Below are 23,141 nucleotides of genomic sequence, written 5' to 3'. Positions count from 1 at the left end.
TAGAAGCAGATCTTATGGAACACCCAGTCTTCTGCTCCAATGGACAGAAATATCTTTAAGTGTCGTGTCACACGCACACGGTCTCAACGTGATCGACCTACTTTGCGAACAAAGCGCTGGCTTACATACCAAGACCGGGCGTGAAACAAAGGGCATGTGTTTTTAACAATGAAGCGAAAGAGCCGCAAGAATTTTGAGAAGCGAGGGTGCTCAGAAAAAAGTGCGACTCATCACCTGGAAGGGCAAGGGGGCAGAGAAGTCCTGTCCATCGGACGTGTGAATATCGACGCACGTGGTCTGCGCGATGCACACGCAGTGAAGGACCTTTGCTGCAGCGTATGCCCAACACACACACACACAAACAGAGGTAACGTCAACACACGCAACAACATCATCACACATATGAATGTGTTTGTATATTGAACTTCTTTCGCACCTTCAGGAGCCAACTGTGCTAATCAGAGATGTGGGCGGGAGGACAACAAACTAAACACAAAAAGAAGTTCTAATGAAATTAGTTTTAATCTAGATTGAAAAAAATATATCAAAACACACCATGGCAATGACAACACAAGCAGAAATGTCAACAAACGGAATAACATCCACACACAGTAATATCAAAACTCAGTGGTAATGTCAGCACACAACAGCAACGTAAACACACACAGCAATATTAACGCACACGGCAATAGACATAGAGGCATGGTCAACACACACCGCAACACCAACACATAAGCACACACGTCATTAACACACACATCGTTAACACCCGGGCTCTCTCACCAGCAGGGCTCCCACCATTCTTCTCATTATTTTCCCACTCCTGGAAGTCACACCACAGCACCTGTGGGAAGAATACATAAGGAATGATTGGGCAGTCGACCTCTGACTGGAAGCTGATCAGTACATGTTCCTGCTCGAATGAACATTTGGGCTATGCTCATGTCCATTACGAGTCCCGAGCCAGTCAATGAGATGACCCTGACTTAAGGTCACCGAAATACAAAAAACAAAAACATGAAAACGAAACCTCATCTATCAGCACTGATGCAGAAGGGCTCTTTTGCAAACAAAGTGATCATCGTCATCATCACCATGGATCATGATTTGCAATTCACAAATGGTTGCCCTTTAGGGAGATAGATGGAACTGTAACAGAAGACAGAGATTGAATTCTAGATTTGAAGCTTTCGTGACTGCAAGGATTCAAACTCTTTGTTTTTTCGGTAAAGTTACGTAGGTAAAATAATTAAATAAATGAAAACTAAATTAAATCACGACGTTTCGGGCGCAACACAAGCATCTTTCTTCAGGTGGGGACAACGTAGCAGCGGTTGAATGTTAACATTTATAATATTACCACTTTGAATCTTAACATTTTATACAGATCACCATGGAAAAGAAAATCCTACATCGCAACAATTATATCGTTTCTCAGATGAAGGTGAAGAAGTTTGGCATGTCACACTAGGTCAAATGTGCCCTTCACAGTCAGACAAAGGGAAAGCTCCTGAACCAGATGAAATAACTGTGGATAAGTGGTAATGACATTTTTTGTGAATAGTTCTAGGTTTCGGTTATGTTGCAAACCACATTTGCATGCACACAGGAATAAACTCGTCAAGACTTAAATGAAAAAAGCTCCTTGGCCATACGTATGTGTTTATAGTACACGTAGTATAATGGTTAGCACAACGCTATATGAACCCAGCCACCTGAGTTTGATTCTTAACCGCTGCTAACATCAGTGGTGATTTAGTTAATCAGTTCTGTGTCTTCCCTAGGTCGACAAAGCCTCAAATGAGTACCTGGTTCAGTGCGTACACATCAGCACTGGGGAAACAATCTTAGCTGGGCATGTTGTTGGCCACCCACCCCCTTGTGTGCCGTGCCAGCCTTCATAGATGCTCGCTAACAGCACATGCCCCAACAATCTATTTCCGCAATAAGGGGAGGTTCCTTGTCTTTTTTCTCTATGTATTAGGGATGTGACTGAGGATCAGTTAATCGATTAATATAAATTATTCAGCTCATGAGAGATGATTCAGTAAGTAACCCAGCAGTAGATGGACAAAAGAGCTGTGCATGCACACACGTGCAATAAGGAGACTGTGGAATGGCATGGCAAGTGCCACCTTCTGGATGGGCTCCTCGACGGTGAAGGACTTGTGCACCGTGGCGTAACTGCTGGACGAGCCGCGGCTCCACACGGCGACGCGCCCCGAGGCGTAAAGCTCCTCGTCAAAGTTGTGCTCGTCAGAAGCGGCGCCCGGCTCGGAGCGGCCCGCCCGCATCTCCCACAGCTCCTGTCGAAGTGCGATTTGGCACTGAATCAAACAACGATGCAGGCGCTGCGTTGCCAGCGGTGCACAAGCACCAAACCAACAGGCCAAGATAGCTGAATGGATACAATCGAGATTGTGGGTTCGAATCCAGGCATCAGCAAATACTTGCACAAACAAGAAAACTAGTTGTGGGATGATAATTTGATTAAGTTGGTTAACTGAGTGGAAGTTTGACAACTTTTAAAACTACTTTGTAGTTGAACAAAGTTAGACCACTTTGTGGTATTTTATTACACAGGAAAATGTGACCAACGATGACTCCTGAAGGTGGGAAATATGCACCAGCAGCACATGTGAGAACAGAGGTGAGACTATTTTTCCCCCCCTCCAATTTTTCCCAATTTCCTCATTTTATAATTTCCCCAACAGTCAAAAGCATCACGCACGCGTGGGTGCTCCTGAATGGTGACCTCGCGCAGGCACCCGGCGAGGGCGCCCGTGCCGTCAGCGGGCCACGCATCGGGGACGGGAGTGCGTAGTGCAGCGTGCCGTCCCGCCGGGGAAAGGTTTGCGCTGCCACCGCCGCCGATATCGCTGGCGCCGCTGGGGTGGATGCGGTACAGCCGGCGTCCGCACGGCTCGAACTCCTGCGCGTCCCACGCCGAGATCATCGTCTCCTCGTCCTCGCTCGGGTCAGGCTCGCGCGACATCGGGCAGCGCTATACGCATCTCTGCTCCAGCGAGGGACAAGATGGAGACAAGACGGGGGAAGGTACCACAAGGCGGTGAGACACAATTTAAACCCGCGAGTATCTCTGTTAGGTAAAATTCATTCGTTTATGAAAATCGCCTTTGAAACAAAAAACAGCTAGAGAAAACCATGCATATGCATGGATTATGTAGGAAGTATTTAATTATCAGTAAATGAACAGCTGTCTGAGCAAAATGCAATGGCATATTTTAAAAGGATTTTCAGCTCTAGTTTGTCTCCCATGTTTTGGACAACCCTTTGATTTATACAGTGTAATATCACAGCACAAGATATCACCATATAAATGATTTCATTTACACCTAATCTAATGCAGCACGGGTGATTAAACAAGGTATGGAAACTGTGCAGCAGTGGTACCACACATTATACAAAGATTTGCATGGCAACATATACATGAGTTCACTGTCACTCTAATATTCGAATTCACTCCGAATCACACTCTGAATTTTGTATTTGCTCAGTCAGTTTCAGGTTCATTTTGTTTGAACCAGAACCAATCTGGGGCGATAATTGCTATGTATAATCCCAATTGCGTAATACTCTATGCAGGGTAATTTTCGAACGTGGAAAATTTGGACACCGGCACACAATGGCCTGCTCTTACGAATGACGTCTTTAACGTCCCCCGACACCTACCTCGCTCATTCACTTACGCGTTATCTCATAATTCATCAAAACTGCTGCCACCAAAACTAAGGACCATACATTTAAACCACTGTAGTCTGCGCTCCTCAAATGGATCCATCTCCTGGAACCCTCTCGTGGCAAGCACATTGGCATTTAGCTCCTGGCAAGAATAGAATAAAACTACCCCGTGGTTCAGTGTATAGCGCAATGCACTGTGAACTCGGCCACCAATTCCGTTCGATTCGAGGCCACGGATAATTTCAAAGGCGAGCAATATCTGAAGCGCTCCTGCAATCGCCGTATTAACCCCCACGAAACAGAAGTGGGGGGGGGAGGCGTAGGTATGGTCAAACATCCCCCATGATTGCTAAGGTGGCAGTCCTTCCTCCAGCAGCGGATTGTTGACATTCATCCATTCATTCAACACGCGTCGGGGAACAAAAAACACCTCGCCGCTCGCAACTCCCGGCTGTCGTACAACTTAAACCACCGACTGAACCCGCCGAGACGATCCCCTCCACGGAGGCGTTCACCGACTCCCCAAACTCCACTTCAAAACACGCGGCAACGTGCCGCCTACTGTACGTACAGTAGTCATTTTGCTGCATGGCGGGAAAAGCGGTAACGGCGCGAGCTTAGACAGCGTCCATGCTGTCGGTGTGTGTGTGTTGTTCTGTTGCGTGGCTGTATAGCGTGAGTTGAACGCGGCTTGTCCGAGGCCGTGTATTTGTACTATAACGTTTGAAATTTGAGTTGTAACTTTGTAATTTTATGCGCCGCCAATACCAGAACGGTGGCACGAAGGCCGCGCGTCGTCGCCGTCTCGCGAGTGACGCGACGGCGAGCGGCGGCGGACAAGCGGCGGCTTGGGCCTGAAATACGAAACGCGTTTCGCGTGTTTCTGCAAAGGATAAGAGAGCGACGATACGGGCGACTTAAAAACTCGTGCCGCGGTCGTTTACGTTTGTTTGTTATTCTCCTCTCAAATGTAAACTTTAGACTGACGGTCGTCATCAACACGCAGCATTAACGTCCCCCCCCACCGATTTCCATCCCCGAAGAAAAGTGATCTGACGCACGTGCCCCCCATCACGCTCGGGTTCCTTACACGACCACGTTGCTTGACCGTGCCGATCCCGCGAATACACCAACCACTTACCTGTCGAGGAAGTTGTACACACGCCTCCCCACACTACACCGTGGTGGGATCAGTAAAAAATAATTTACAACAAAAACACATAAGCAAACACACAGCGGGGGGGGGGTGTCTTCTTACACAAGGCCAGGAGCTCATTATAGTAGTGTCCCGATATACGTCGTTTCGCAAATACGTCGTGAATTTGGTCGCACTACACACCTGATTTCCGTCGTCTCAACTCACACTTACGTTGCTGACAGCAAGTTCTTACTCGTATCCATCGCCTCGCGGTCTTCGCCTCGACCTCCACCACCCACCATGTAAATCGCTTGCATTGACGTTTCGATATCCGTCGTGGCACCTTTCAGGAACGTATCCCCAACGTAAACCGGGGTATTACTGGTGTGCTGTGTCTATATATATTCAACGAGCCGTCGCGTGCACCGATGTCACTTCACCGCGAAACCTGAAGCCTTGGGAGCAGTGTTGTTCCACTCGTTTTTAGAGTGGGGGGCACTTTCGCCGATAAGACATCATCAGTGTGAGTGCCGTCACATTCGAAACCATTGTTGGGTTTGACAGCAGAACGATGATGACAATTTGTGTATTGTCGGGGGGCTGCACTAAAGGCCACCAGAACACGGGGGGGGGGGGGGGGGGTTCGATCGCGTAAATATATAAATGTGTCGTTAAACCCGCCACCACCCGACACAGCCAATTAGTCAGGTTTGTCACGTAAACAGAACGTGGCCAATTCGTTACTAGTACAGCACGCCGCTGTGTTGGAGAGTAAAACCACAACATTTACAATTCGAGTTCGATGTTTCGCCACCTTTCCACACCCCCAACCTTTCCCACCCCTCCACCTTTCTCCCCACCTCCCCCCCACCTTCCCACACCCTCCCCCCACCACCACGCCCTCACCCCTCCTACCCGCCATATTGGATGAGGGGTCTCCGCGCGCGCGAGTCCCGTAGCAAGAGGGCGGCCGCGTGTGTTGTGGACTGTGCGTGGTGTGTGCGGAGAGAGAACGATGCCGGATGCCGCCGAGTTCCAACACTGTCGTTAAATGGCTCTGAGGTTCGAGCAGCTGAGCTGCGCGCAGTCCGTGCCCGCCTGCCTGCTGCTCGCCTGCCTCTACGTGGGCAGCCTCTACGTGTGGCGGCATGAGATGCCCAGGCGAGTCGGGGGGGGGGGTGGTGGCTGATGGTGGTGGTCGCAAGACCTGCCGTGGGCCGCTGCTTTGGGTTACCACCTCGCCCGGGTTTGGCCGGGACATTCCGAGAATTGATAGAATTCGGCGTGGTGGTGGTGGTAGTAGTCGGACTTGACTTGTCCAGTAACTAACCGGGGTTGTTGAAATCGTGGGGCTGGCTTTTTGTTGTTGTTGCGTACCGGTAACCGAATGAACAAAACGTGCGGTTATAGCTTTGAAACACACGTAGACAAATGTGTAGCAGTAGAAACGCAATGTTTACGTCTTAACTGAGGATAAGGAGGGGAATGTTGTTGTTTTAGCACCACGCGGTGAACTTAGGCCGCCACGTGTCACTCGACGCATTCATTTCTGCTTCTCGACTTTGGGAACTGGTCACCGATTATGAAAACCCAAATTTGCAATCGAGATCTGTCATTGTTACGATGCTGCGTTGAACTCAATGCCAGTGCTGTTCATTGCACGTTTTTGTTGTTGTTGACAGACCTCGGAAAAGATTCCCGGTTTCTTTTTTTAGTCTGCAGTGGGAGGGAAAAGGTGGCAACCCGGACCGAGAACCTTGCGTGTGTTGGGGGGTTGTCATTGAACTTTTTGACTCGGCTTTGAGTGCACCACCGTCAACAACGTGTCCCTTGCTTGCTCTTGAGTGACCAGCTGAGAAGAAGGATAATGCCCTGCGATTAACTTTAGCCGGGTCTGACCCAGTCGCCTTAGTCGTCAAACTTGGAGATGATTTCATCACCCGGCACTCCACACCCATGGAGCAGCAAATACCTCGCTCTGTGGGTTGTGGACACTGCAGATTGCCAACAATTTCTCAATGAGAAATTAAGCAACCTCATTAGTTGTAGGCAGTGGGGGGGCATTGATAATTGGTTCAGGCTTTTTTCCTTTCTGTGCCATTGTTCAATGATTCTCTCCGTTTGTCTTTTATAGCGGGTGTTCTGTTCATTTTGCCTTATGGTGCCTAGTCCATGCCGATCTCTTTTTGGGCCCCTTTTCCCCCTACTTTCTCTGGTTTCTTGTGGTCACTCGTTCCCCTTCGCATCTGTTCTGGTTCCTGCTGGAATTATTCTCTCTCTAGGTAAGCTGGTAGGCTCCTTCTGATCTGTACTGCCTTATGTCGCCTTTTATGGTTGCTTTCACTCTTTGGTCAGGGCTTAATTTATCACAGAATATGCCCCAGGTAGCAAGGTGTGCCGGAGATGTTGGCACGTGATGAATAACCACAGCCATAGCAAGAAATACACTCTCTGTGGTGTCCTGGTTTTTATTTCCGAGTCACCAACCCATACCAGTTTAAATTAAGCTTTCTTCCTGGTCCTTGGTCTCTTTCTCCCCCTTTCTCCCTGCTCTTTTTTTATTTCGTTCCCCTGCTGCTCCCTTTTTCCTGGTTCCTGGTCAGTCACTGAATTAGTATTTCCCTGGTTCCTTCCTCGCCACCCCCCTCCCCTCTCGTGCCCCAGGTGTTGTATATTTCCTGGCTTCCTGGTTGCTTCCTTATCTCTTGATCTCTCGCCTGATTCCTGTCACCAGTTTCATAAAATGCCTTATCTCCAGAGGTGTGGACTCGAGTCATGTGACTTGGACTCGAGTCAGACTCGAGTCATGAATTTGATGACTTGCGACTCGACTTGGACTTGCATAACAATGACTTTGTCCCACCTATGAGATGTGGACTCGAGTCATGTGACTTGGACTCGAGTCAGACTCGAGTCATGAATTTGATGACTTGCGACTCGACTTGGACTTGCATAACAATGACTTTGTCCCACCTCTGCTTATCTCCATATATAAAAGGCAAAGTTGTGATTATGTGTGTTTGTTCAAAATGTTTAGCGTACTTCCCGACATGCAACAAACTTGAAATTTGCCATGTGGGTACTTTCCAGACTGTACACCATGCAAGAATGATAAAAATACACTTTTTTTTTGGGGGGGGGGGGGGCTCAATAATGCATATATTTTTTTGCACGGCAAGTGAGCGGTGACGTCAAATCTGTCACGTGACCCGCACATGTATAAACGTAACGCATTGTAGTGTAGTGGTTAGCGCGCTGCGCTACGAACCCGGCGACCCGAGTTCGATTCCCGCTCACGGCCACCATTATTTTAACCGCTCCTGGGCCTCCCCCAGGTCGACTCAGCCTCAAACGAGTAACTGCTGTGGTGTGTGAACATCGCCACTGGGGAGACAAAGGCGGCCGGGCGTGGTGACTCCAATTCCCGGGCGAAGCCGGGTAGTAAAGCTAGTAGATTATAATTAGTATCCGTTTGTCACTTCACTGCTGGATGAAGGGGGTGTCGGTTATTGGGGGTTGTTTGACCAAACTTTGCCACGCTGATCAGTGTGCGTTGGTGAAGGGAAGGGACCGAGGACAGCTTTAGATATCCCTCGCCACTGGCGTTAGCAGTGGCCAGGAGTCGAACACTGCGCCACCACTCCAAGATGAATCGTTCATCCTCAGCAGCCATGATCAATCCATTGCTTCATGACAGCCGCCCCGAGATTTCGCCATGTCGCGCAGTCCATCGATGTAATAATCCACCTAGCACCTGCACAAGAGTTAATTTCATCACTTCATTATTACAGTAATTGCTACGTGCTTAATAATTATATATTCATGTGTGTGTGTCTTTGTATAAATGTATTGAAAGTGGGAATACGTTTTAGAGGGCATATTACTCTCTGGAGCAACTAATAATCCAGAGAATACGTTAACAGGTGACAGTGTTGTTGTGTTGCCACAGAGACCACCCCGATGTCATCAAGCGGCGCTTCACCAGCGTGCTCGTGGTGTCAGCGCTCGCCCCCTTCTACCTGTGGCTCTGGTCGGCCGACCAGGAGAACCAGGTGACTCCCAAAGCGCCACGACCGTGGTGTTCGACGCATTCAAACGGCGAATGTCACGCTCCACTGCACGTGACCCACCAATGTGGCCCCGACTGCCAGCCTGTGTTGTCTACCAACCATCCGTTCAAACACAAAAACTCAACACATTTGTCTATAACACTACCTTAAAAGGAAACTATATATATATAACATTGGGGAAATTTAAGGAAATGGCCCTGTTATGAATAGGGGGCCACTGCTCCGTAATGTCACCTTTTTTATTTTAACGAAGGATTAAATAATTGTATAAATGGGGACAATCCAGGCAACGGTCCTGCCATGAAGAAGGGCCACTGCCAAAAATGTCACATTGCATTTTTTTCCTCCTTTTAGGGCAGTGTTATTAAATAATGTGTTGAGTTTGTGTTATTTGTGCTCGTGCACCACTGGCAATACAGTATCGCAAGAAATATTTTATTTGTTCAAATACAAGTCGTTACGTGCTGCGCGCACGGTCATGTTTAGTGAACACATTCCACTTGACCGAGAGAGTGCTGATTCAAATTAAGATGGTGTTATTGTGTGTGTGTCTGTGTATGCATATGCATATGCATTAGTGCATTAGCTTTGTCCCTCTAATGAGTGGGTACTAACTCTGAGATGATCCAATGTGAATGTAAGTTGAGCGTAAAGTTGTGTGGCTATTAGGAGTTTTAATTTCTAGATTTGAAGCTTTCGTGACAGCAAGGATTCATACTCTTTGGTTTTTTCGATAAAGTCACGTAGGTCGTGATTTAATTTAGTTGTTTTCATTTATTTAATTCGATTTTTTACCTACGTGACTTTACCGAAAAACCAAAGATTATTAGGAGCTTTCCTTATTGAAATTCAGCCACGTTGATCAAATCATTGACCATGCCCTCCTTGCCAGTGCCACTATCCAAGCCTTCTTGTCTCATCGCAGCCTATGCACGTACTACTTGCTGATGACTTGGTGCAAGTGCTGCTGTTATTATTGCTAATTGTATAACTCGAGTACAAATGCACGTGGGAAAGCCTTACAGAGCCCATGTATACGTATGATCGTCATTCCTTGTTTTTATTGATAAATAATTTAAACTTGGAAAGCTGCACTGGTATTACAAGTTCATATATTTAATATGGCAGGATATGTTATTGTCAAGGAAATGCTTCAAGCTTGATGTTCAATGAATCACCGTGGAACATTTTCTACTGATGTATTATGTCACGTACCGTGTTTAAAATGCTGTTTGAGATTTCGTAGTAATACAAAACCATTGTCTTTGCATTATGCTTTATTAAATATGAAAAGAGGGAAGCACATAAATGTTTTTTTAAATGTAAAACAATGGAGCCTCACAGAATGGCTTGAGACCTTTCTCCCACTACTCTTAGCTCCTTCGATAAGTTACTTTAGTTTGGCTGTTGAAGACTTTGACACTGACACCCTATCTGCTGTGACTTAGGCAATTTGCAGTGATCCAGAGTTCGTAAGTACATTGGTTATGAAGCTAATTATATGCTTCGTATTCATAAGCTAATTATTATTTATTGTTGTATCATTACGCATAACAGTAGTATTAGTGTGCCCAATTCTTGGCAAAGCTTATGCGTGCGCGTTGGCTTTTTGCTTGATGCGGCTCGCTCTGATGGATCCTGTGGGCCACCATCATGTGGCGCTATCGCACCGCAGAATCCACTTTTAGCTGTCGACAAAAATGTATTGTCTTATTTTTATTCAAAGGTCTGTGCTTTTTATAACATTTTGGTGTATGGTAGAGCCTCATTCCTGCTGTGTCCAACCAAGCAAGGTGATTTAACACACCGACTTGTCAAACTTTGTATATAATTTGCCTTCCAATAACAGCCTTATACTGTCTTCTTGGTTCTTTCGGTAAAGTCACGTCGAGAAGGCAGAGTCTCTGCAGAGTCTCTGTCTTCTCGACAGACCTGTTCTCCACCTGAAGACGGCTGCTTGCGTTGTGGCCGAAACGTCGTGAGAATTATTTTATTATGTTTTATTTTTATTATTTTATTATTTTCCTTCTACGTGACTTTACCGAAAGAACCAAGAAGTTGAGCCTTATACTGTGTTAGAATGCAAGCAGTCGGATGTCTTGCAAGTTAATGAATCGATTCGTTTTAGGGTTGTAACGATGCAGCAATTAAAATCGATTCCCTTGTTCTTGATACTTTATTGAATTGTGCGTATAATAATTGTCAATTGTTTACGGAAATAATTTGTTGTTATTTGATTAATGGAGCTAACAATACTCCGATACAAACGACAGTAAACTTACGAAAAGCAGCATAAGCAAAATTGTAAAAAATTAAATCTATTCTTAAATTGAATCATGCGTAAGTAATAAGCATGCTTAAAGGCGCATTAGTTTAGAGGCTTGTGTACTGTATTAGTGCTTTGTTGTGGTCAGCAGAGGGCAGAGCAGAAAACTAAATTGTTCTATGCTTCTTCTTGGTTCTTTCGGTAAAGTTACGTAGAATGGAAATAATAAAATAATAAAAATAAAACATAATAAAATAATTCTCACGACGTTTCGGCCACAACGCAAGCAGCCGTCCTCAGGTGGAGAACAGGTCTGTCAGGTGGAGAACAGGTCTGTCGAGAAGACAGACCTGTTCTCCACCTGAGGACAGCTGCTTGCGTTGTGGCCGAAACGTCGTGAGAATTATTTTATAATGTTTTATTTTTATTATTTTATTATTTCCATTCTACGTGACTTTACCGAAAGAACCAAGAAGATGAATCCTTGCAGTCACGAAAGCTTTAAATTGTTCTATGCTTCTTCATCTATGCTCCCCACCCTCACCAATCTGCACTGCCCAGTGTGGTGGGGTTAAATAAAACCCCCACAACCCACATGTCATGGGGAGGCCATCATCCATCCAGCGATGGGTTGTAGAAAGGGCTGCACATATGCACATACAAATCCGCATTTGCTTGTGTTTACCTTAAATGGCTAACGTGGTCATAATACCTTTCTCCTGAACAGTTTTTTTTTAGTTCATTGGGGTGAATTGTCTTGCTTGAAGCTTTTAATTAGTCTAAAGGCGCATTTCCATGTAACCGGCATGATGTGGAAAGTTTGATGGGAATGATATTGGGATAAAACATAAAGCAAGGTGGCAAGCCAGCCTATTAAAGGAGCCTCTGTTTTTTTGGGGATTACTTGGGCTATACTAATATCGGAAACGCATGGGACGTGAGGATACTCGACATACGATGATATTGTTACACATTTTAAAGAGAAAGTCCTTGCAAAGCGGAGCTGATCGCACGAAGGAACGAGCGCTGAGAAATATGCGCCCGCGAGTAATGCAGCAGTTGGTAACAGTCAACACTCGATGGCCCGGAATGATTGTGTAGGGATAACACAGCAATGTGGGCAATGCAAAACATTTAAATGAGGCTATAAAACATAATTATTGTTCAATAAATCGGCGCACATGAGGAAATATTTAACACTTTCAAGCTTTTATTGAATGGCTAAAGCCACGCAATTGTTTGTTGATGTTTGCGTTCACTTAAGCATTGGGTCACTGACCCTGGAGATTGAAGAATCCCCAAATAATGAAACCAGTGTGCAAGTAAATATTGTTTTGGCAAGCACAGTTAATCCACAACACGGATAATCAAAAGTTTATCTGTAATAGCACGAAGGAGGGATGTGTGACTAACTGACGGTGCGTCTCGTTTGTGTGTCATGAGGATCAGTCATGGGGCTCCCTGCTGGAGACGATGGGTATTCACACCCGTGGGCTGCTCCCTGCCATCGTTCTGCCGCTCCTGCTCACCGCGGTAAGTCGGCTACGACGTCCCAGTTTGGCATTGCTACAGCGCGCGCGTGTTTGCCACGGCACGGGTATCTGCGAAGCGCCTTGTAAAAATCGGGGCCACAAGTCTTTCGCTTAAAGCAGGGGTGGGGTGAACCTTTGGCCCCAGGGGCTGTATTTGGCCCATGTCTTAATTTCATACAGCCCGCGACCACACGACACCTACCGATTTAAATCTTCGCCGCCGCAAACTTTATTTGTCTGTCACCACAAGCGTCTTAACCGCACTTATCGGGTACTAGAGGGCAGTATTTTTTGAGCTGACAACACTCCGTTTCTAACTTTACCGCGCTCACTCGCTTATGTCACTCCAAGGGCCTCTTTAAGCTCGGCGGGCTCGCGCGTTATCTTTTTCGTTGTTATTTGAAAGCCAAAAAGGGTGCCCTCTCCTGGATTAGAGAGGAATATGCAATTCCGAAAATAACGATGTGTGGATGCTCTGTTAGCACACTGTAATCTCTGCTGGTGCACATCGTTAATTTATTTACCATTTACAGCCATTTGTGAATCCACTTCTAGATGAAAGCCTCTCCGCGCTATGTCTGTCAAGGGCGTTGTTCGATTGCAATCCACCACTTGCATCAGTGCTGGTCGGTGAAGTGGGGCGTACCCAGGACACCAGCTCGGATATCACTCACCATTGAGATTGGCTGTGGCAAGAATCAAACTCACGTGACTGGATTCATGAATCGGTGTGCGAACCACTGTGCCACCACTCCGTCCAGTTGTTATCAACTGATGAAAGTGTCATTGAAGGTCTCAACATAAAATATTTCAAATAAAAAGATGTATTAATACATTTTTATCAAAAATATGCTACTCGAAAGTCGTTCTTATACCAGCGTAGTCCTGTTTTGTGTGTATGTTAATGTTAGTCAATCACTCTCTAAGAGGCGGTGTTCGATTTACCACGACCCTGGCACATAACAAACCTCGGTTTAAAGTTGAGTCGGGGAGCCCCCTTTTGTTTGGGCCTCGTGCTTGGTTTCCAAAAAAACGCTGTTACTGCACGTCCCGTCGCCATGAATCCACGGACGCCAGTAATTTTAACCTCGCCTCTTTGGCGAGGTGTACTTTGCGAGCGTTGCTTTCATCCCGTGTGACCAACTTAATCCGCCGCCAGGTATGAGGGTTTGTCCACAGCCTTCTGAGTCTTTGTTAAAAACACTGGAGAAAATGTAAAGGGCAAACACCTCCACCGCCTTAATAAAGTGAGCACCAAACAGCACTGTAGGGAACATCAAGACCCCCCCGGGTTAAAGAAGAGCTCTCTGTTTTGTTTTGCTCGTTGCCGCAGCGGTTTAGTCAGCAGGATTTACGTCTGTGTGATGAAATGGCTCATGGCTGTTTGTGGGGTGTTGTTTGGTGACGTTTGCGATGCGTTTCCAACTGGAAACACTCGGACCGATTGTGGTTTTAAAAACTGCCTTTTATAAAACTGCATTGGCATTTATATTTTACTTTTATTAACAAATACCTAACCATGAGGTGGCTGGGTGGCTCATTGCTTTGGGCAAGACTGGGTACAAATCTGCTCAGCCAGGTTCTGTCATTATTAAAATTCGATTTTTTTTCCACTTAATATGCCTTAATTCCAGCTCTAAGAATGAAAATAACTCGAGTGACAAACAGTCTTATTCGTAGAGTGTGTGGGAAACTGTACTCCCCTCGTGTGTAAAGATAAAAAGGTCACTTGGAGGATTTTTCAGAAATAGTTTCCTGAAAATTGCTTGGGCAGCCGTTTTCAGGCACACGAAACTGTGCTGCTGCTCTGCGAGGTTTCTGAATGGATTCATTGTCACATGATGCCAATAGCGCGCTGGGAATAACGCAGAGACAGCTTTGCATCCCATCCAGTGTTATATGTTTGACGTCCAGGCAGATCCTGGTCTCCCTATCTCCACGCACCTTGGAGTGTTCCTTCCATCAACATCTTTTACAGCTAGTCACCACGTGTCTGAATTATTGCAGTTCCCTGCACGTGACCTGACCTCGTCTCCTTGATTGTTTGTAAAAAAACAAAAATTCCAGGACTTCCACCACCTATTCATTTCATTTACAGAGTAGAAAAGCAACACGTGTTTCTGTGATGCAGGTTCTCTTCTTGGGTCCCATCGTTCAGCTGACCCTTGACTGTCCCTGGGACTTTGTCTCTGGAGTGAAAGTGTTGATTGGTAAGGCCCCCGCTCACAGTGCAAAACATAGAACACAGGGTTTCCCATAATCCAGTTCTCACGACCCACCACGCTCCTTCACTCCACGGTTACCAGTCTTCAATCAAATACAAATTAAGTCTGTGCACGCTACACATTCCTGATGATTGCGAAACGCATCCCATGTGACATAAAGAACGATAGTTCGATTAAACCGACCTCTCTACATCAAGTGGGACACACAAACACACAATACACACGATGTTGGTCTTAATTTGAATTGATAGTCACGATTGCACATGACACATGTTTACCAATCATCAGGCCAAACTTCAGTGGTACAATCTTCTTCATATGACCATCGACATTTTATTATGCCATGAACTGTGATGAAATGGAGTTCACCTAGAAAAACCATGCACGCTTTGGATGAAGGTCACGTGTATAATGAACAGACAATATGTAGTGCACAGGAAGCCCATCATCTATGGTGCACACCATCTATATGCTCCTTTTTGTTCGGGCCCAATAATTAATTGCCGTGCTTGTTCTATTTGCTTTTTGTAACCCAGCTCTCCCCTGAACAAGAGCTACGTAGCCTCAGCAGGCTCTGCCCCTGCTTATGACTAACTACCAATCTCTTCTCTTGGGCTAGAGCCGCGGTTCTGGGCGCTGTGCGTCTCCGACATCTGGTGGGTGCGCAACCACGTGGTGGCGCCGCTCACGGAGGAGCTGGTGTTCCGAGCGTGCATGCTGCCCCTGCTGGTGCCCTGCACAGGCCCCACCATGGCCGTGTTCGCCTGTCCCCTCTTCTTCGGCGTCGGTACGTCCCGACTCAAGTCGGTCAGGCGGTTGTTCGAGCAGTCAGTTGGTTGTTGGATCAGTTGGTCAGGTGATCGATCAGTTACTTTCTTCAGTCAGTCAGCCTGCCAACCATTCAGCTGGTCAGGCGGTCGGTCAGTCAGTCGGTCATTTGAGAAGTTGGATCGTCAGCAATTCATGATTCAATTGGACAGCCTGTCAGTAAAGTGATCAGTCTGTCCAGCAATCATTCTGTCATTTAATTGGTCAGTCAGTCAGCCTGCTGATCAGTCGGTGAACCCATCAGTAACTGAGTTTCCTGTAAGCCAGCACTTGCCAAATGGATTTGGCTCATATTGACCTCACAGCGTGCGCTAAACTCACATTTTGTGGGCTGTTTATTGTGGGACATCCAGCATTTTTTTGGTGGATGGCGGAGACTGCCCTGAAAGTTGAATGGCTTTTAGCCGATATATGAGTTAATGTATTTTGTGCAAGAATCGGTGACTGTGTTTTGGATGGTGGTTGAATGTGGAAAAATGAAAGTGGCATAAAAGGTAGCATAGTGGTTCGCGCATTGCGCTACGAACCGGGGAACCTGAGGTTGATTTACCACCCACGAGTGATACCTGACCCAGTCTTGGGCACCCTTCGCCCTTCACAAACCCGCATTGACCAGTGTGGTGAAGTATGGTCAAACAACCTTCATGACCAATATCGCGTGGGGAGACCTCCATCCAGCAGTGTTTTGACCAAATGCTTTAGATTATCATGAATATTATTATTATCATCGTGATATATTCTGTTGTGCATGATCACTTGTTTGAATTGGTAAAACATAAACCAGAATCGGCCGTCCTGAGGGGGGTGCGGGAGCCCCCCCGATGCCTTCAAACTAAACCGGAAGTATTACATCTTGACACTGATGTCGAAGCGTGAGGCCCCCCAAAAGAGCGGCGCCCGGGGCAGTCGCCCCTGTTCGCCGTGCCCTCGGGGACGGCTTTGACCAGACGGCACGGTGATGGGATGAATCCCAAAGTGCGCAATTACTCTTGAACGAACTTTGTTGCCTCGAGCTCAGCCACACAGATTCTTGTCGCCTAAAGGAGTACGCTCGCTTGCTCGACGTGTGTCACGTGTCTGCTGGCTTCCAGCTCACTTTCACCACGTCATCGAGCAGCTCAAGTTCAAGCAGGGCAGCGTGGAGATGATCCTTCTGTCCGCAGGTAACTGACGGCAGAGACTGCCAGCCACCCCTGGGCTTTAATTATTGTAGATTTGTTACGCTCCAGGTAACGCTCGATAATTATCCGTGGGTGATTATTCGGGTTGCGGATTAACTGTGCTGACAAACGGTCACTGCATCGCGCTGCGCTTTCAGGTGCACTTCTGCGGCCTTCTGGAACGCTCTTCCTTCCGATATTAGGAAGCCACTGGGTCTATGCACTTTTAAATAAACTAGATTTAACACGCATTTCTTTAGAACTGATTTTTGTGTTTAGTCTGTTGCGCTTCCCCCGCACCTCCGATTAGCACGGTTGGCTACGTACGGTGTGAAACAGGTTCAACGTACATATATGTGCATGCACGCCGATTTCATTATTGGCTGCTCCCCACTTGCCTCAGGTCAGTGACTCAATAAATGATAATTTCAACTCTTGATACGCTTCATATTCGCTCCCTCCTGAAGAGAGAGCACGACTCAGAGTGAGGAACCACAGACGAATGGGGAAAAAGCAGCAGCCACGCGGTGAACTGGCACCATCAATTTACCAAAGCTCTGCGGTCCCCTGTATGTTGAGATGTTTTCAACCAAGTAATGGGTATTTAGACATGTGGCAGGAAACCGGAGGAGCACCTGGATGTGCAAGGGGGGGGAACACCCTATCAAATACTCAAGGGACAGATTGAGTCCACACTTCTGCAAAAATCTGTTTTAATCAATGAACCATTTATGTATGTGTGTTAAACTTATTTCGCCCTGTACATAGCCAACCGTGCAAACCGGGGTTGAGGGGAAGGACAACTCAACACAAAAAAAAGTTCTATGCCTAGTTTGTATGCTGTTTATGTCCAACTCGGTATTTCTGTATGTTTAAAGTATCTTTTTTAATTTGCCCTTGTGAACCTTGGATTGCATTCAGTACCATTGCAACTGGCGCCGAGCCAGTGGTGGAAATTTCACGTCACCATGGCGAGTGCCGAGGTGATGCTCCAACACAATAGCAGTCATCGTTGACTGAGGACCACGTGCGCCGCTGCGTGACCATCGTCACGATGTTCCAATAACTTGGCCGATTGCTCAATATGGGCGTGAGCTGAGTCGTAGGGTCACCTCGGGCCCACGCGTTCACATGGGCAACCTCAGCCGAACCTCAGAGAGCAATGCGACGCATTCACATGCAAACAAAAGAAGCGCCACAAGCTCACCCAAGCCGTCGCTAATTGGCCAAGCGTAACTTTGTGTGCGGGACATAATTGATTTTGTGTTGTTCATGTTTTTTTTAATACTATTGCCTATCCTAGCCCACGTGTGTATGTGTCCGGCCCTTTACCCCTCTATTGTCGCAGCGTTCCAGTTCTCCTATACGTCGGTGTTTGGTGCCTACACGGCCTTTCTCTTCATGAGGACAGGTCAGTCATATCAGGTGTTGCGGATAATCCTAACCTCCCGGCCGCACGCGGTTGAGTATCAGATTGCTGATGCGCCGTCGTTAATGCTGTGCTTTGCTGACTGCCAACTGTTGATGCCCGATCTCGATATAATATTAATATTAAGGACAGTCATTTACAGAGCCCCATATCAATCCGCTGCTGGATGAAGGCCTTCCAACGCCGAGTTGCTTCCGATGTTAGCTGTGGCCGGGAATATAACTCAAGTCTCCGGGTTCTTAGCACAGTGTGCTAACCACCAAGTCACTGCTCTGCCCACAATATATTTATATTATTTAATATTGAACACTTTTTGTTCACCCAGTTAGCACATACTGCAAAATGTGATGTAATGTTCCCTTGCTGTGGTTGGTGAAGCCAAAATAGGTTTGATAACGTGCATTTTGTTGTTGTAGCGATGACGCAAGGGCACCATGAGAATCGCTAAGCTTCTCTATACACACGCACGCACATGCCCTCTTTTGTGGACACAAAGATAACACGATACCCTATTCGGTTTTCCAGGCTGGGCAGTGATTGTTAGCAAGCATCTTTTTGTTGTCTGCCAGGGAACACGTAGCGACGATTTGATGAGCACCGTGCACACTCGCACGCGCACCCTTGTCTCGCCAGCATCGGGGCAAATGTGCTGTACCAATTATCTAATTCTCTGATTTGTGAGACATGACTTCCCTCCCCGGAATTTTCAAGCAAAACATTTACGGTGGGTCTTATAATCTGCTAGCTGTGTGCGTCTCTTTGTATATTTAGTGTGTGACCGCAGTTTTATAACTTTATTGGCACAGCCTTGGGGAATCGTCCTACTTTCCAGACTGCTTCTTTACCTGGAGAATACGGTATTTGTTTTCGGCTAAGGGATGACCTCGGAGAGACCCAGGCCAGCTTTGGGGGTGCATTCGAAATCGTAAGCCCAACGCTCACCTCGTCTTGCCCCTGACCAACCTCTCATCACCCTCTCTAACGACTCTCCCGTCGTCTGTCCAATCCGCCCCCCACCCCCTCCCCACCAACACCGCCGACTGCACGCAGGCCACCTGGTGGGCCCTGTACTCTGCCACTCGTTCTGTAACCAGATGGGTTTCCCGCCGGTGGCGGCCGCGCTGGAGCACCCGCGGCGCTCCGCCATCGCAGGCTGCTACGTGTCGGGTCTCGTGCTCTTCCTGCTGCTGCTGCACCCGATCACGCAGCCCGCGTTCTACGCCGACAACGCGTTCGGGCTGCTCGGCGCGAGTGCGACCGTCGGGCGGTAGAGACGCGCGCGGTGCATTTTGCGACTCGCCTTCCTCCGCGGTTCGTGGAGTTCGCCGCCATCTGATTCGAGTCGGCGGTTGTCTCGTGTTTTGCGCTGCGTATACCGTTTCATTTGTACTCGTTCGCTTGTACTGCCGCGTTTGTGTTTTAGTGTGTCTTCTTCTTGGTTCTTTCGGTAAAGTCACGTAGAATGGAAATAATAAAATAATAAAAACAAAACATAATAAAATAATTCTCACGACGTTTCGGCCACAACGCAAGACTTTACCGAAAGAACCAAGAGGATGAATCCCTGCAGTCACGAAAGCTTTAAATCGAAATTTAGTGTGTCTTGTTTTGCGCTACCTGTATGGTTTCGTTTTGTATTCGTTCATTTTTATCGGCTGCCTCATTTGTTTGTCTGTACAGTAGAGCTGCGACGATCGGGTAATTACATTAATTAATCATTATCTAAAAATTTCAAATCGACGACTTTTTTTGTGATCGATTTCTCAGGCCCCTTTTGACATTTTCCCTCCTGAAGGTAGAAAACCCCCAACAAGCTACGCCCAACATGATGCGGCTGACACACTGATGGTGTCATGAGCCCCGCCCATCACCTCCCATCCAGCGACATGCTTTGGAACATTATTGAGACTTTTCCAACTTATTTTGCATTATCCCAAAAGTAGTCTACTTGATAATCTCCTGAGGAATCGATTTTTTTATATTTTGGCATCTCACCTCTACTGTACAGTTTCAACCTCTATCTCGTTTGTACCGTCTTGTAATTCTGTACTGATGCTTTTGTACTGTCTGTTTTATCCGTGCTGTCCTTATTTGCTTTACCGTTTCGTCTGTTCTGTCTCATAACTGCCTCATTCATATTGTCCCTGCTCTGTTCTGTCGCTACGGTCCTGTTTGTACCATCTGTTGTTATATTTTTTGTCTTCTTCGTTCTCAGTACAAGCTGCATGCACCCAAAAACAATTGATCCTTTCGCGCACAAATTTGTGAATGTTTTGCGATCGTAAGGTTTGGGAGATACATTTTTCTTACAAGGGAACATTTTTTGTGGCAACTATTGCAGTTGACAGTTGTGGGTAATGGTTGCCCTTAAAATTTCCCAAGTGTCTCAGGGCCTTGAAGGGTGCCACTGCTTGTGCACGCAAAGTGGGGCTTGACGGTACTCCCATAATTCGTGACCTTACTGGACCCAATGATGGAGTTTTCATTCAAAGGTCACTTCTGATATATTTCCCATCATAGTTTTCAGCCCTTATGCCATTCCACCGCTGGATGAAGGCCTTTCCATACCCCCGTCGGTTATGGGAGTTGTGAAAGGGGGCAACAGGGATGGGTTCAGATATTGCACTCGCCACCGATGTTAGCCGTGACCTGAAGTCCAACTCGGATGACCGGCTTCATAGCGCAGCCTGCTAAGCGTTGTGCCAGCGCACCCACCCCCACCTCCCTTTTATCACGAATAATTCAATAAGCGTAGCAATGGCATTTAACGAATGTGATTCCCATGCCTGTTTTCGTTCAGTAAATTATTATTGGCGGCAGCAATCAAAACTTCCACCGTGGAGGCGTTTTGCAAAACGTATCGTCGATTGTGACAATTTGTTTTGTAGGGGGTAACTGTTATCTTGGTGATTTGTTTTTTGTTGTTATTGCCATGGCTATTACGAGAGGACATCTGGTAATGGTGGCTTTTGGACGGGGTCTGCAGTCATGGCGTTAAACCTGTTTGCCGTTGGAAAGCGCTTATCGGTTAATTAAACTCGCATTGCGATGCCGCCCAGTCTTAAAATGCGCTCAGAGTTAACGTCCGTCTGACGATTTGAAAGGGCTTGTGTAAATTTGCAGAAGCACCAGACTCCCCTACAGCTCACCAATATCACAGCAGCCCAATTGGATGAAGGTCTCCCCATACCTTAAAGTCATGGGTGGTGTTTGACGATACTTCATCATGCTGGTCAGTGTGGGTTGGTGAAGGGGGGTGCCCAGGTTCAGTTAAAATACCACTCGCCACTACCGTGAGCTATGGCTGGGAATCAAACTCAGGTTGATGGGTTCATAACTCAGGGCACTTCACCATTGCACCGACTCTCCTGTGTCGGTGCATCTGCAGATTTCTATACAGACTCGGTTCTTGTGTTCTTGTGTTCTGTGCATTCATGTGACATGTTTTGACTGCCCTGCAATTTCAACTTATCTTGACACATACCCCATTCGCTCAATCCCCCACCCTGACATCCCACCAATTAACCAATCACAATTGTTCACAAATTCGTTGCCGTTTTGGGTTTTTGGAGTTTGGAGGCATGATTTAATTTGGTCAACATGCAACCAGACGATACGAGTACCCATAATAGCTTAATGCAACACAAGCGTCAATGACAGTCGGTACACCATTTGTAATACAGTCTACATATATACAAAGATCCCCTGTATAGCCTGCGTCGGCTGTTGGGGAAAGTGCACACATGTACGTAATGCGAATGTATGCACTATAGGTGTATCGATTCATCCATCCCCACGACGATTTCATGAATTCAGGATGTAGGGGTTGCCATTCGAGTCGACATTATTTTTTTAAAGATTACGGTGAATGTGTGGCCTCTAGTGGCTGCAGGAGTCATGTGACCCCTATACCATACAATGCAACATAAAATCGATATTACTCAAGTAATAAGTGTATCCTTACACCCCTAGTTTATTCATGCTACACCCAACATGCCACATTCTATCGCGCGTGTATATTTTTGATGTGTGTGGGGTAACAAAGGGAAATGCGTATATATATTAGAGCTACTAATTTGTATTATAATACTGACAGGCTTTCTCTGCTGGTACGTAAGTTCGATGCATAACCTTTTGGGATATTGAATATTTTGTAATACTGTATTGAGCCTTTATAGAACTGTCTCATGGCACAAATAAATGCAGTTGTTTCTAAATGCGTTGGTTCTTATAAAATATGCTTCAAACCAAATACTCAGATTAATATATATTTTAAAATATTAATAAATGATGTTTGGACCAGTCTGTGTCTCAGGGCCCACTTGGCCACGACAATACGTGCTTAATTTTTTTTAAATGAAGTGCGTTACATGTAATCGTCACCTGATATTTCTTCAGGCTGTCGCTTTGAATCAAAAGTGAAATTGCCTGTTGTAAAATTCACTTGAATAAGGACCCTGTGACATTGTTGACAAGAGTGGGCCATCGTGTGCTTGTGAGCTGTTGTAAGTTGAAAACTTTGAAAAAAATGTTCCTCTGCTAAATAAACTGCAAAAAGTAAAGGCTGTCCTAAAATGTATATTCCACCTCCATCGCAGGCCTTGGTGGAATGCCACTTTCAATGAGGGCAGTACGCAAAGTTTTCAGCCGAACACATTCAGTACAAAATACATGCATGATTTTTCAGAATGGTCACCCTCTCTCATTGTGCATTTTGCCTATCGTTCTTGAAGATTTTCATTTTTCTCCACCTCCGGTGATTCCCAACCTGCGGTCCGTGTACCTCCCGGT

The 23,141-nt window shown here is 46.5% G+C and overlaps 2 protein-coding genes across 7 annotated transcripts in view; one reads left to right on the top strand and one right to left on the bottom strand.

The window, feature by feature from the left end:
* The window catches only part of ANAPC1 (anaphase promoting complex subunit 1), a 43,801-nt gene extending 39,261 nt beyond the window's left edge, over positions 1-4,540 (bottom strand). For 3 of the 5 annotated variants that reach the window (XM_078610095.1, XM_078610098.1, XM_078610099.1), the window contains exons 1-5: positions 4,471-4,540; positions 2,732-3,016; positions 2,136-2,306; positions 784-844; positions 235-329 (exon numbers count right to left, since the gene is read on the bottom strand). In XM_078610095.1, coding sequence (XP_078466221.1) covers positions 235-329; positions 784-844; positions 2,136-2,306; positions 2,732-2,995 — 591 coding nt within the window. In that variant the 5' untranslated portion in view covers positions 2,996-3,016; positions 4,471-4,540. The other 2 variants (XM_078610096.1, XM_078610097.1) reach the window with 2 other exon arrangements.
* Positions 4,541-5,747: 1,207 nt separating this feature from the next.
* Positions 5,748-22,912, top strand: RCE1 (Ras converting CAAX endopeptidase 1). Of its 2 annotated transcripts, none has more exons than XM_078610102.1 (8): positions 5,748-6,001; positions 8,790-8,892; positions 12,626-12,709; positions 14,840-14,918; positions 15,553-15,720; positions 16,853-16,924; positions 18,270-18,332; positions 19,401-22,912. In XM_078610102.1, exons 1-8 carry the CDS (start codon positions 5,892-5,894, stop codon positions 19,619-19,621), a joined length of 900 nt encoding a protein of 299 aa, XP_078466228.1. In that variant the 5' UTR covers positions 5,748-5,891; the 3' UTR covers positions 19,622-22,912. The 2 variants fall into 2 exon arrangements, with proteins under 2 accessions (XP_078466228.1, XP_078466227.1); XM_078610101.1 differs by having other exon boundaries at positions 5,749-6,001; positions 12,620-12,709.
* The last annotated feature ends 229 nt before the right edge of the window (positions 22,913-23,141 follow it).

Source organism: Lampetra planeri, chromosome 33 (assembly GCF_965212315.1).
Source record: "Lampetra planeri chromosome 33, kcLamPlan1.2.h2, whole genome shotgun sequence".
NCBI classification, from domain to species: Eukaryota; Metazoa; Chordata; class Hyperoartia; order Petromyzontiformes; family Petromyzontidae; genus Lampetra; species Lampetra planeri.
Note: the sequence above shows the minus strand (reverse complement) of the source record. Positions and strands in the feature narration are given on the sequence as shown.

Excerpts from the sequence above, each read along its gene's own strand:
- RCE1 (XM_078610101.1), top strand. The coding sequence starts at position 5,892 with ATGGCTCTGAGGTTCGAGCAGCTGAGCTGCGCGCAGTCCGTGCCCGCC. Across the intron at positions 8,893-12,619 it reads CGGCCGACCAGGAGAACCAG|GATCAGTCATGGGGCTCCCT; the intron begins GTGACTCCCAAA and ends GTGTGTCATGAG. Across the intron at positions 14,919-15,552 it reads TGGAGTGAAAGTGTTGATTG|AGCCGCGGTTCTGGGCGCTG; the intron begins GTAAGGCCCCCG and ends CTCTTGGGCTAG.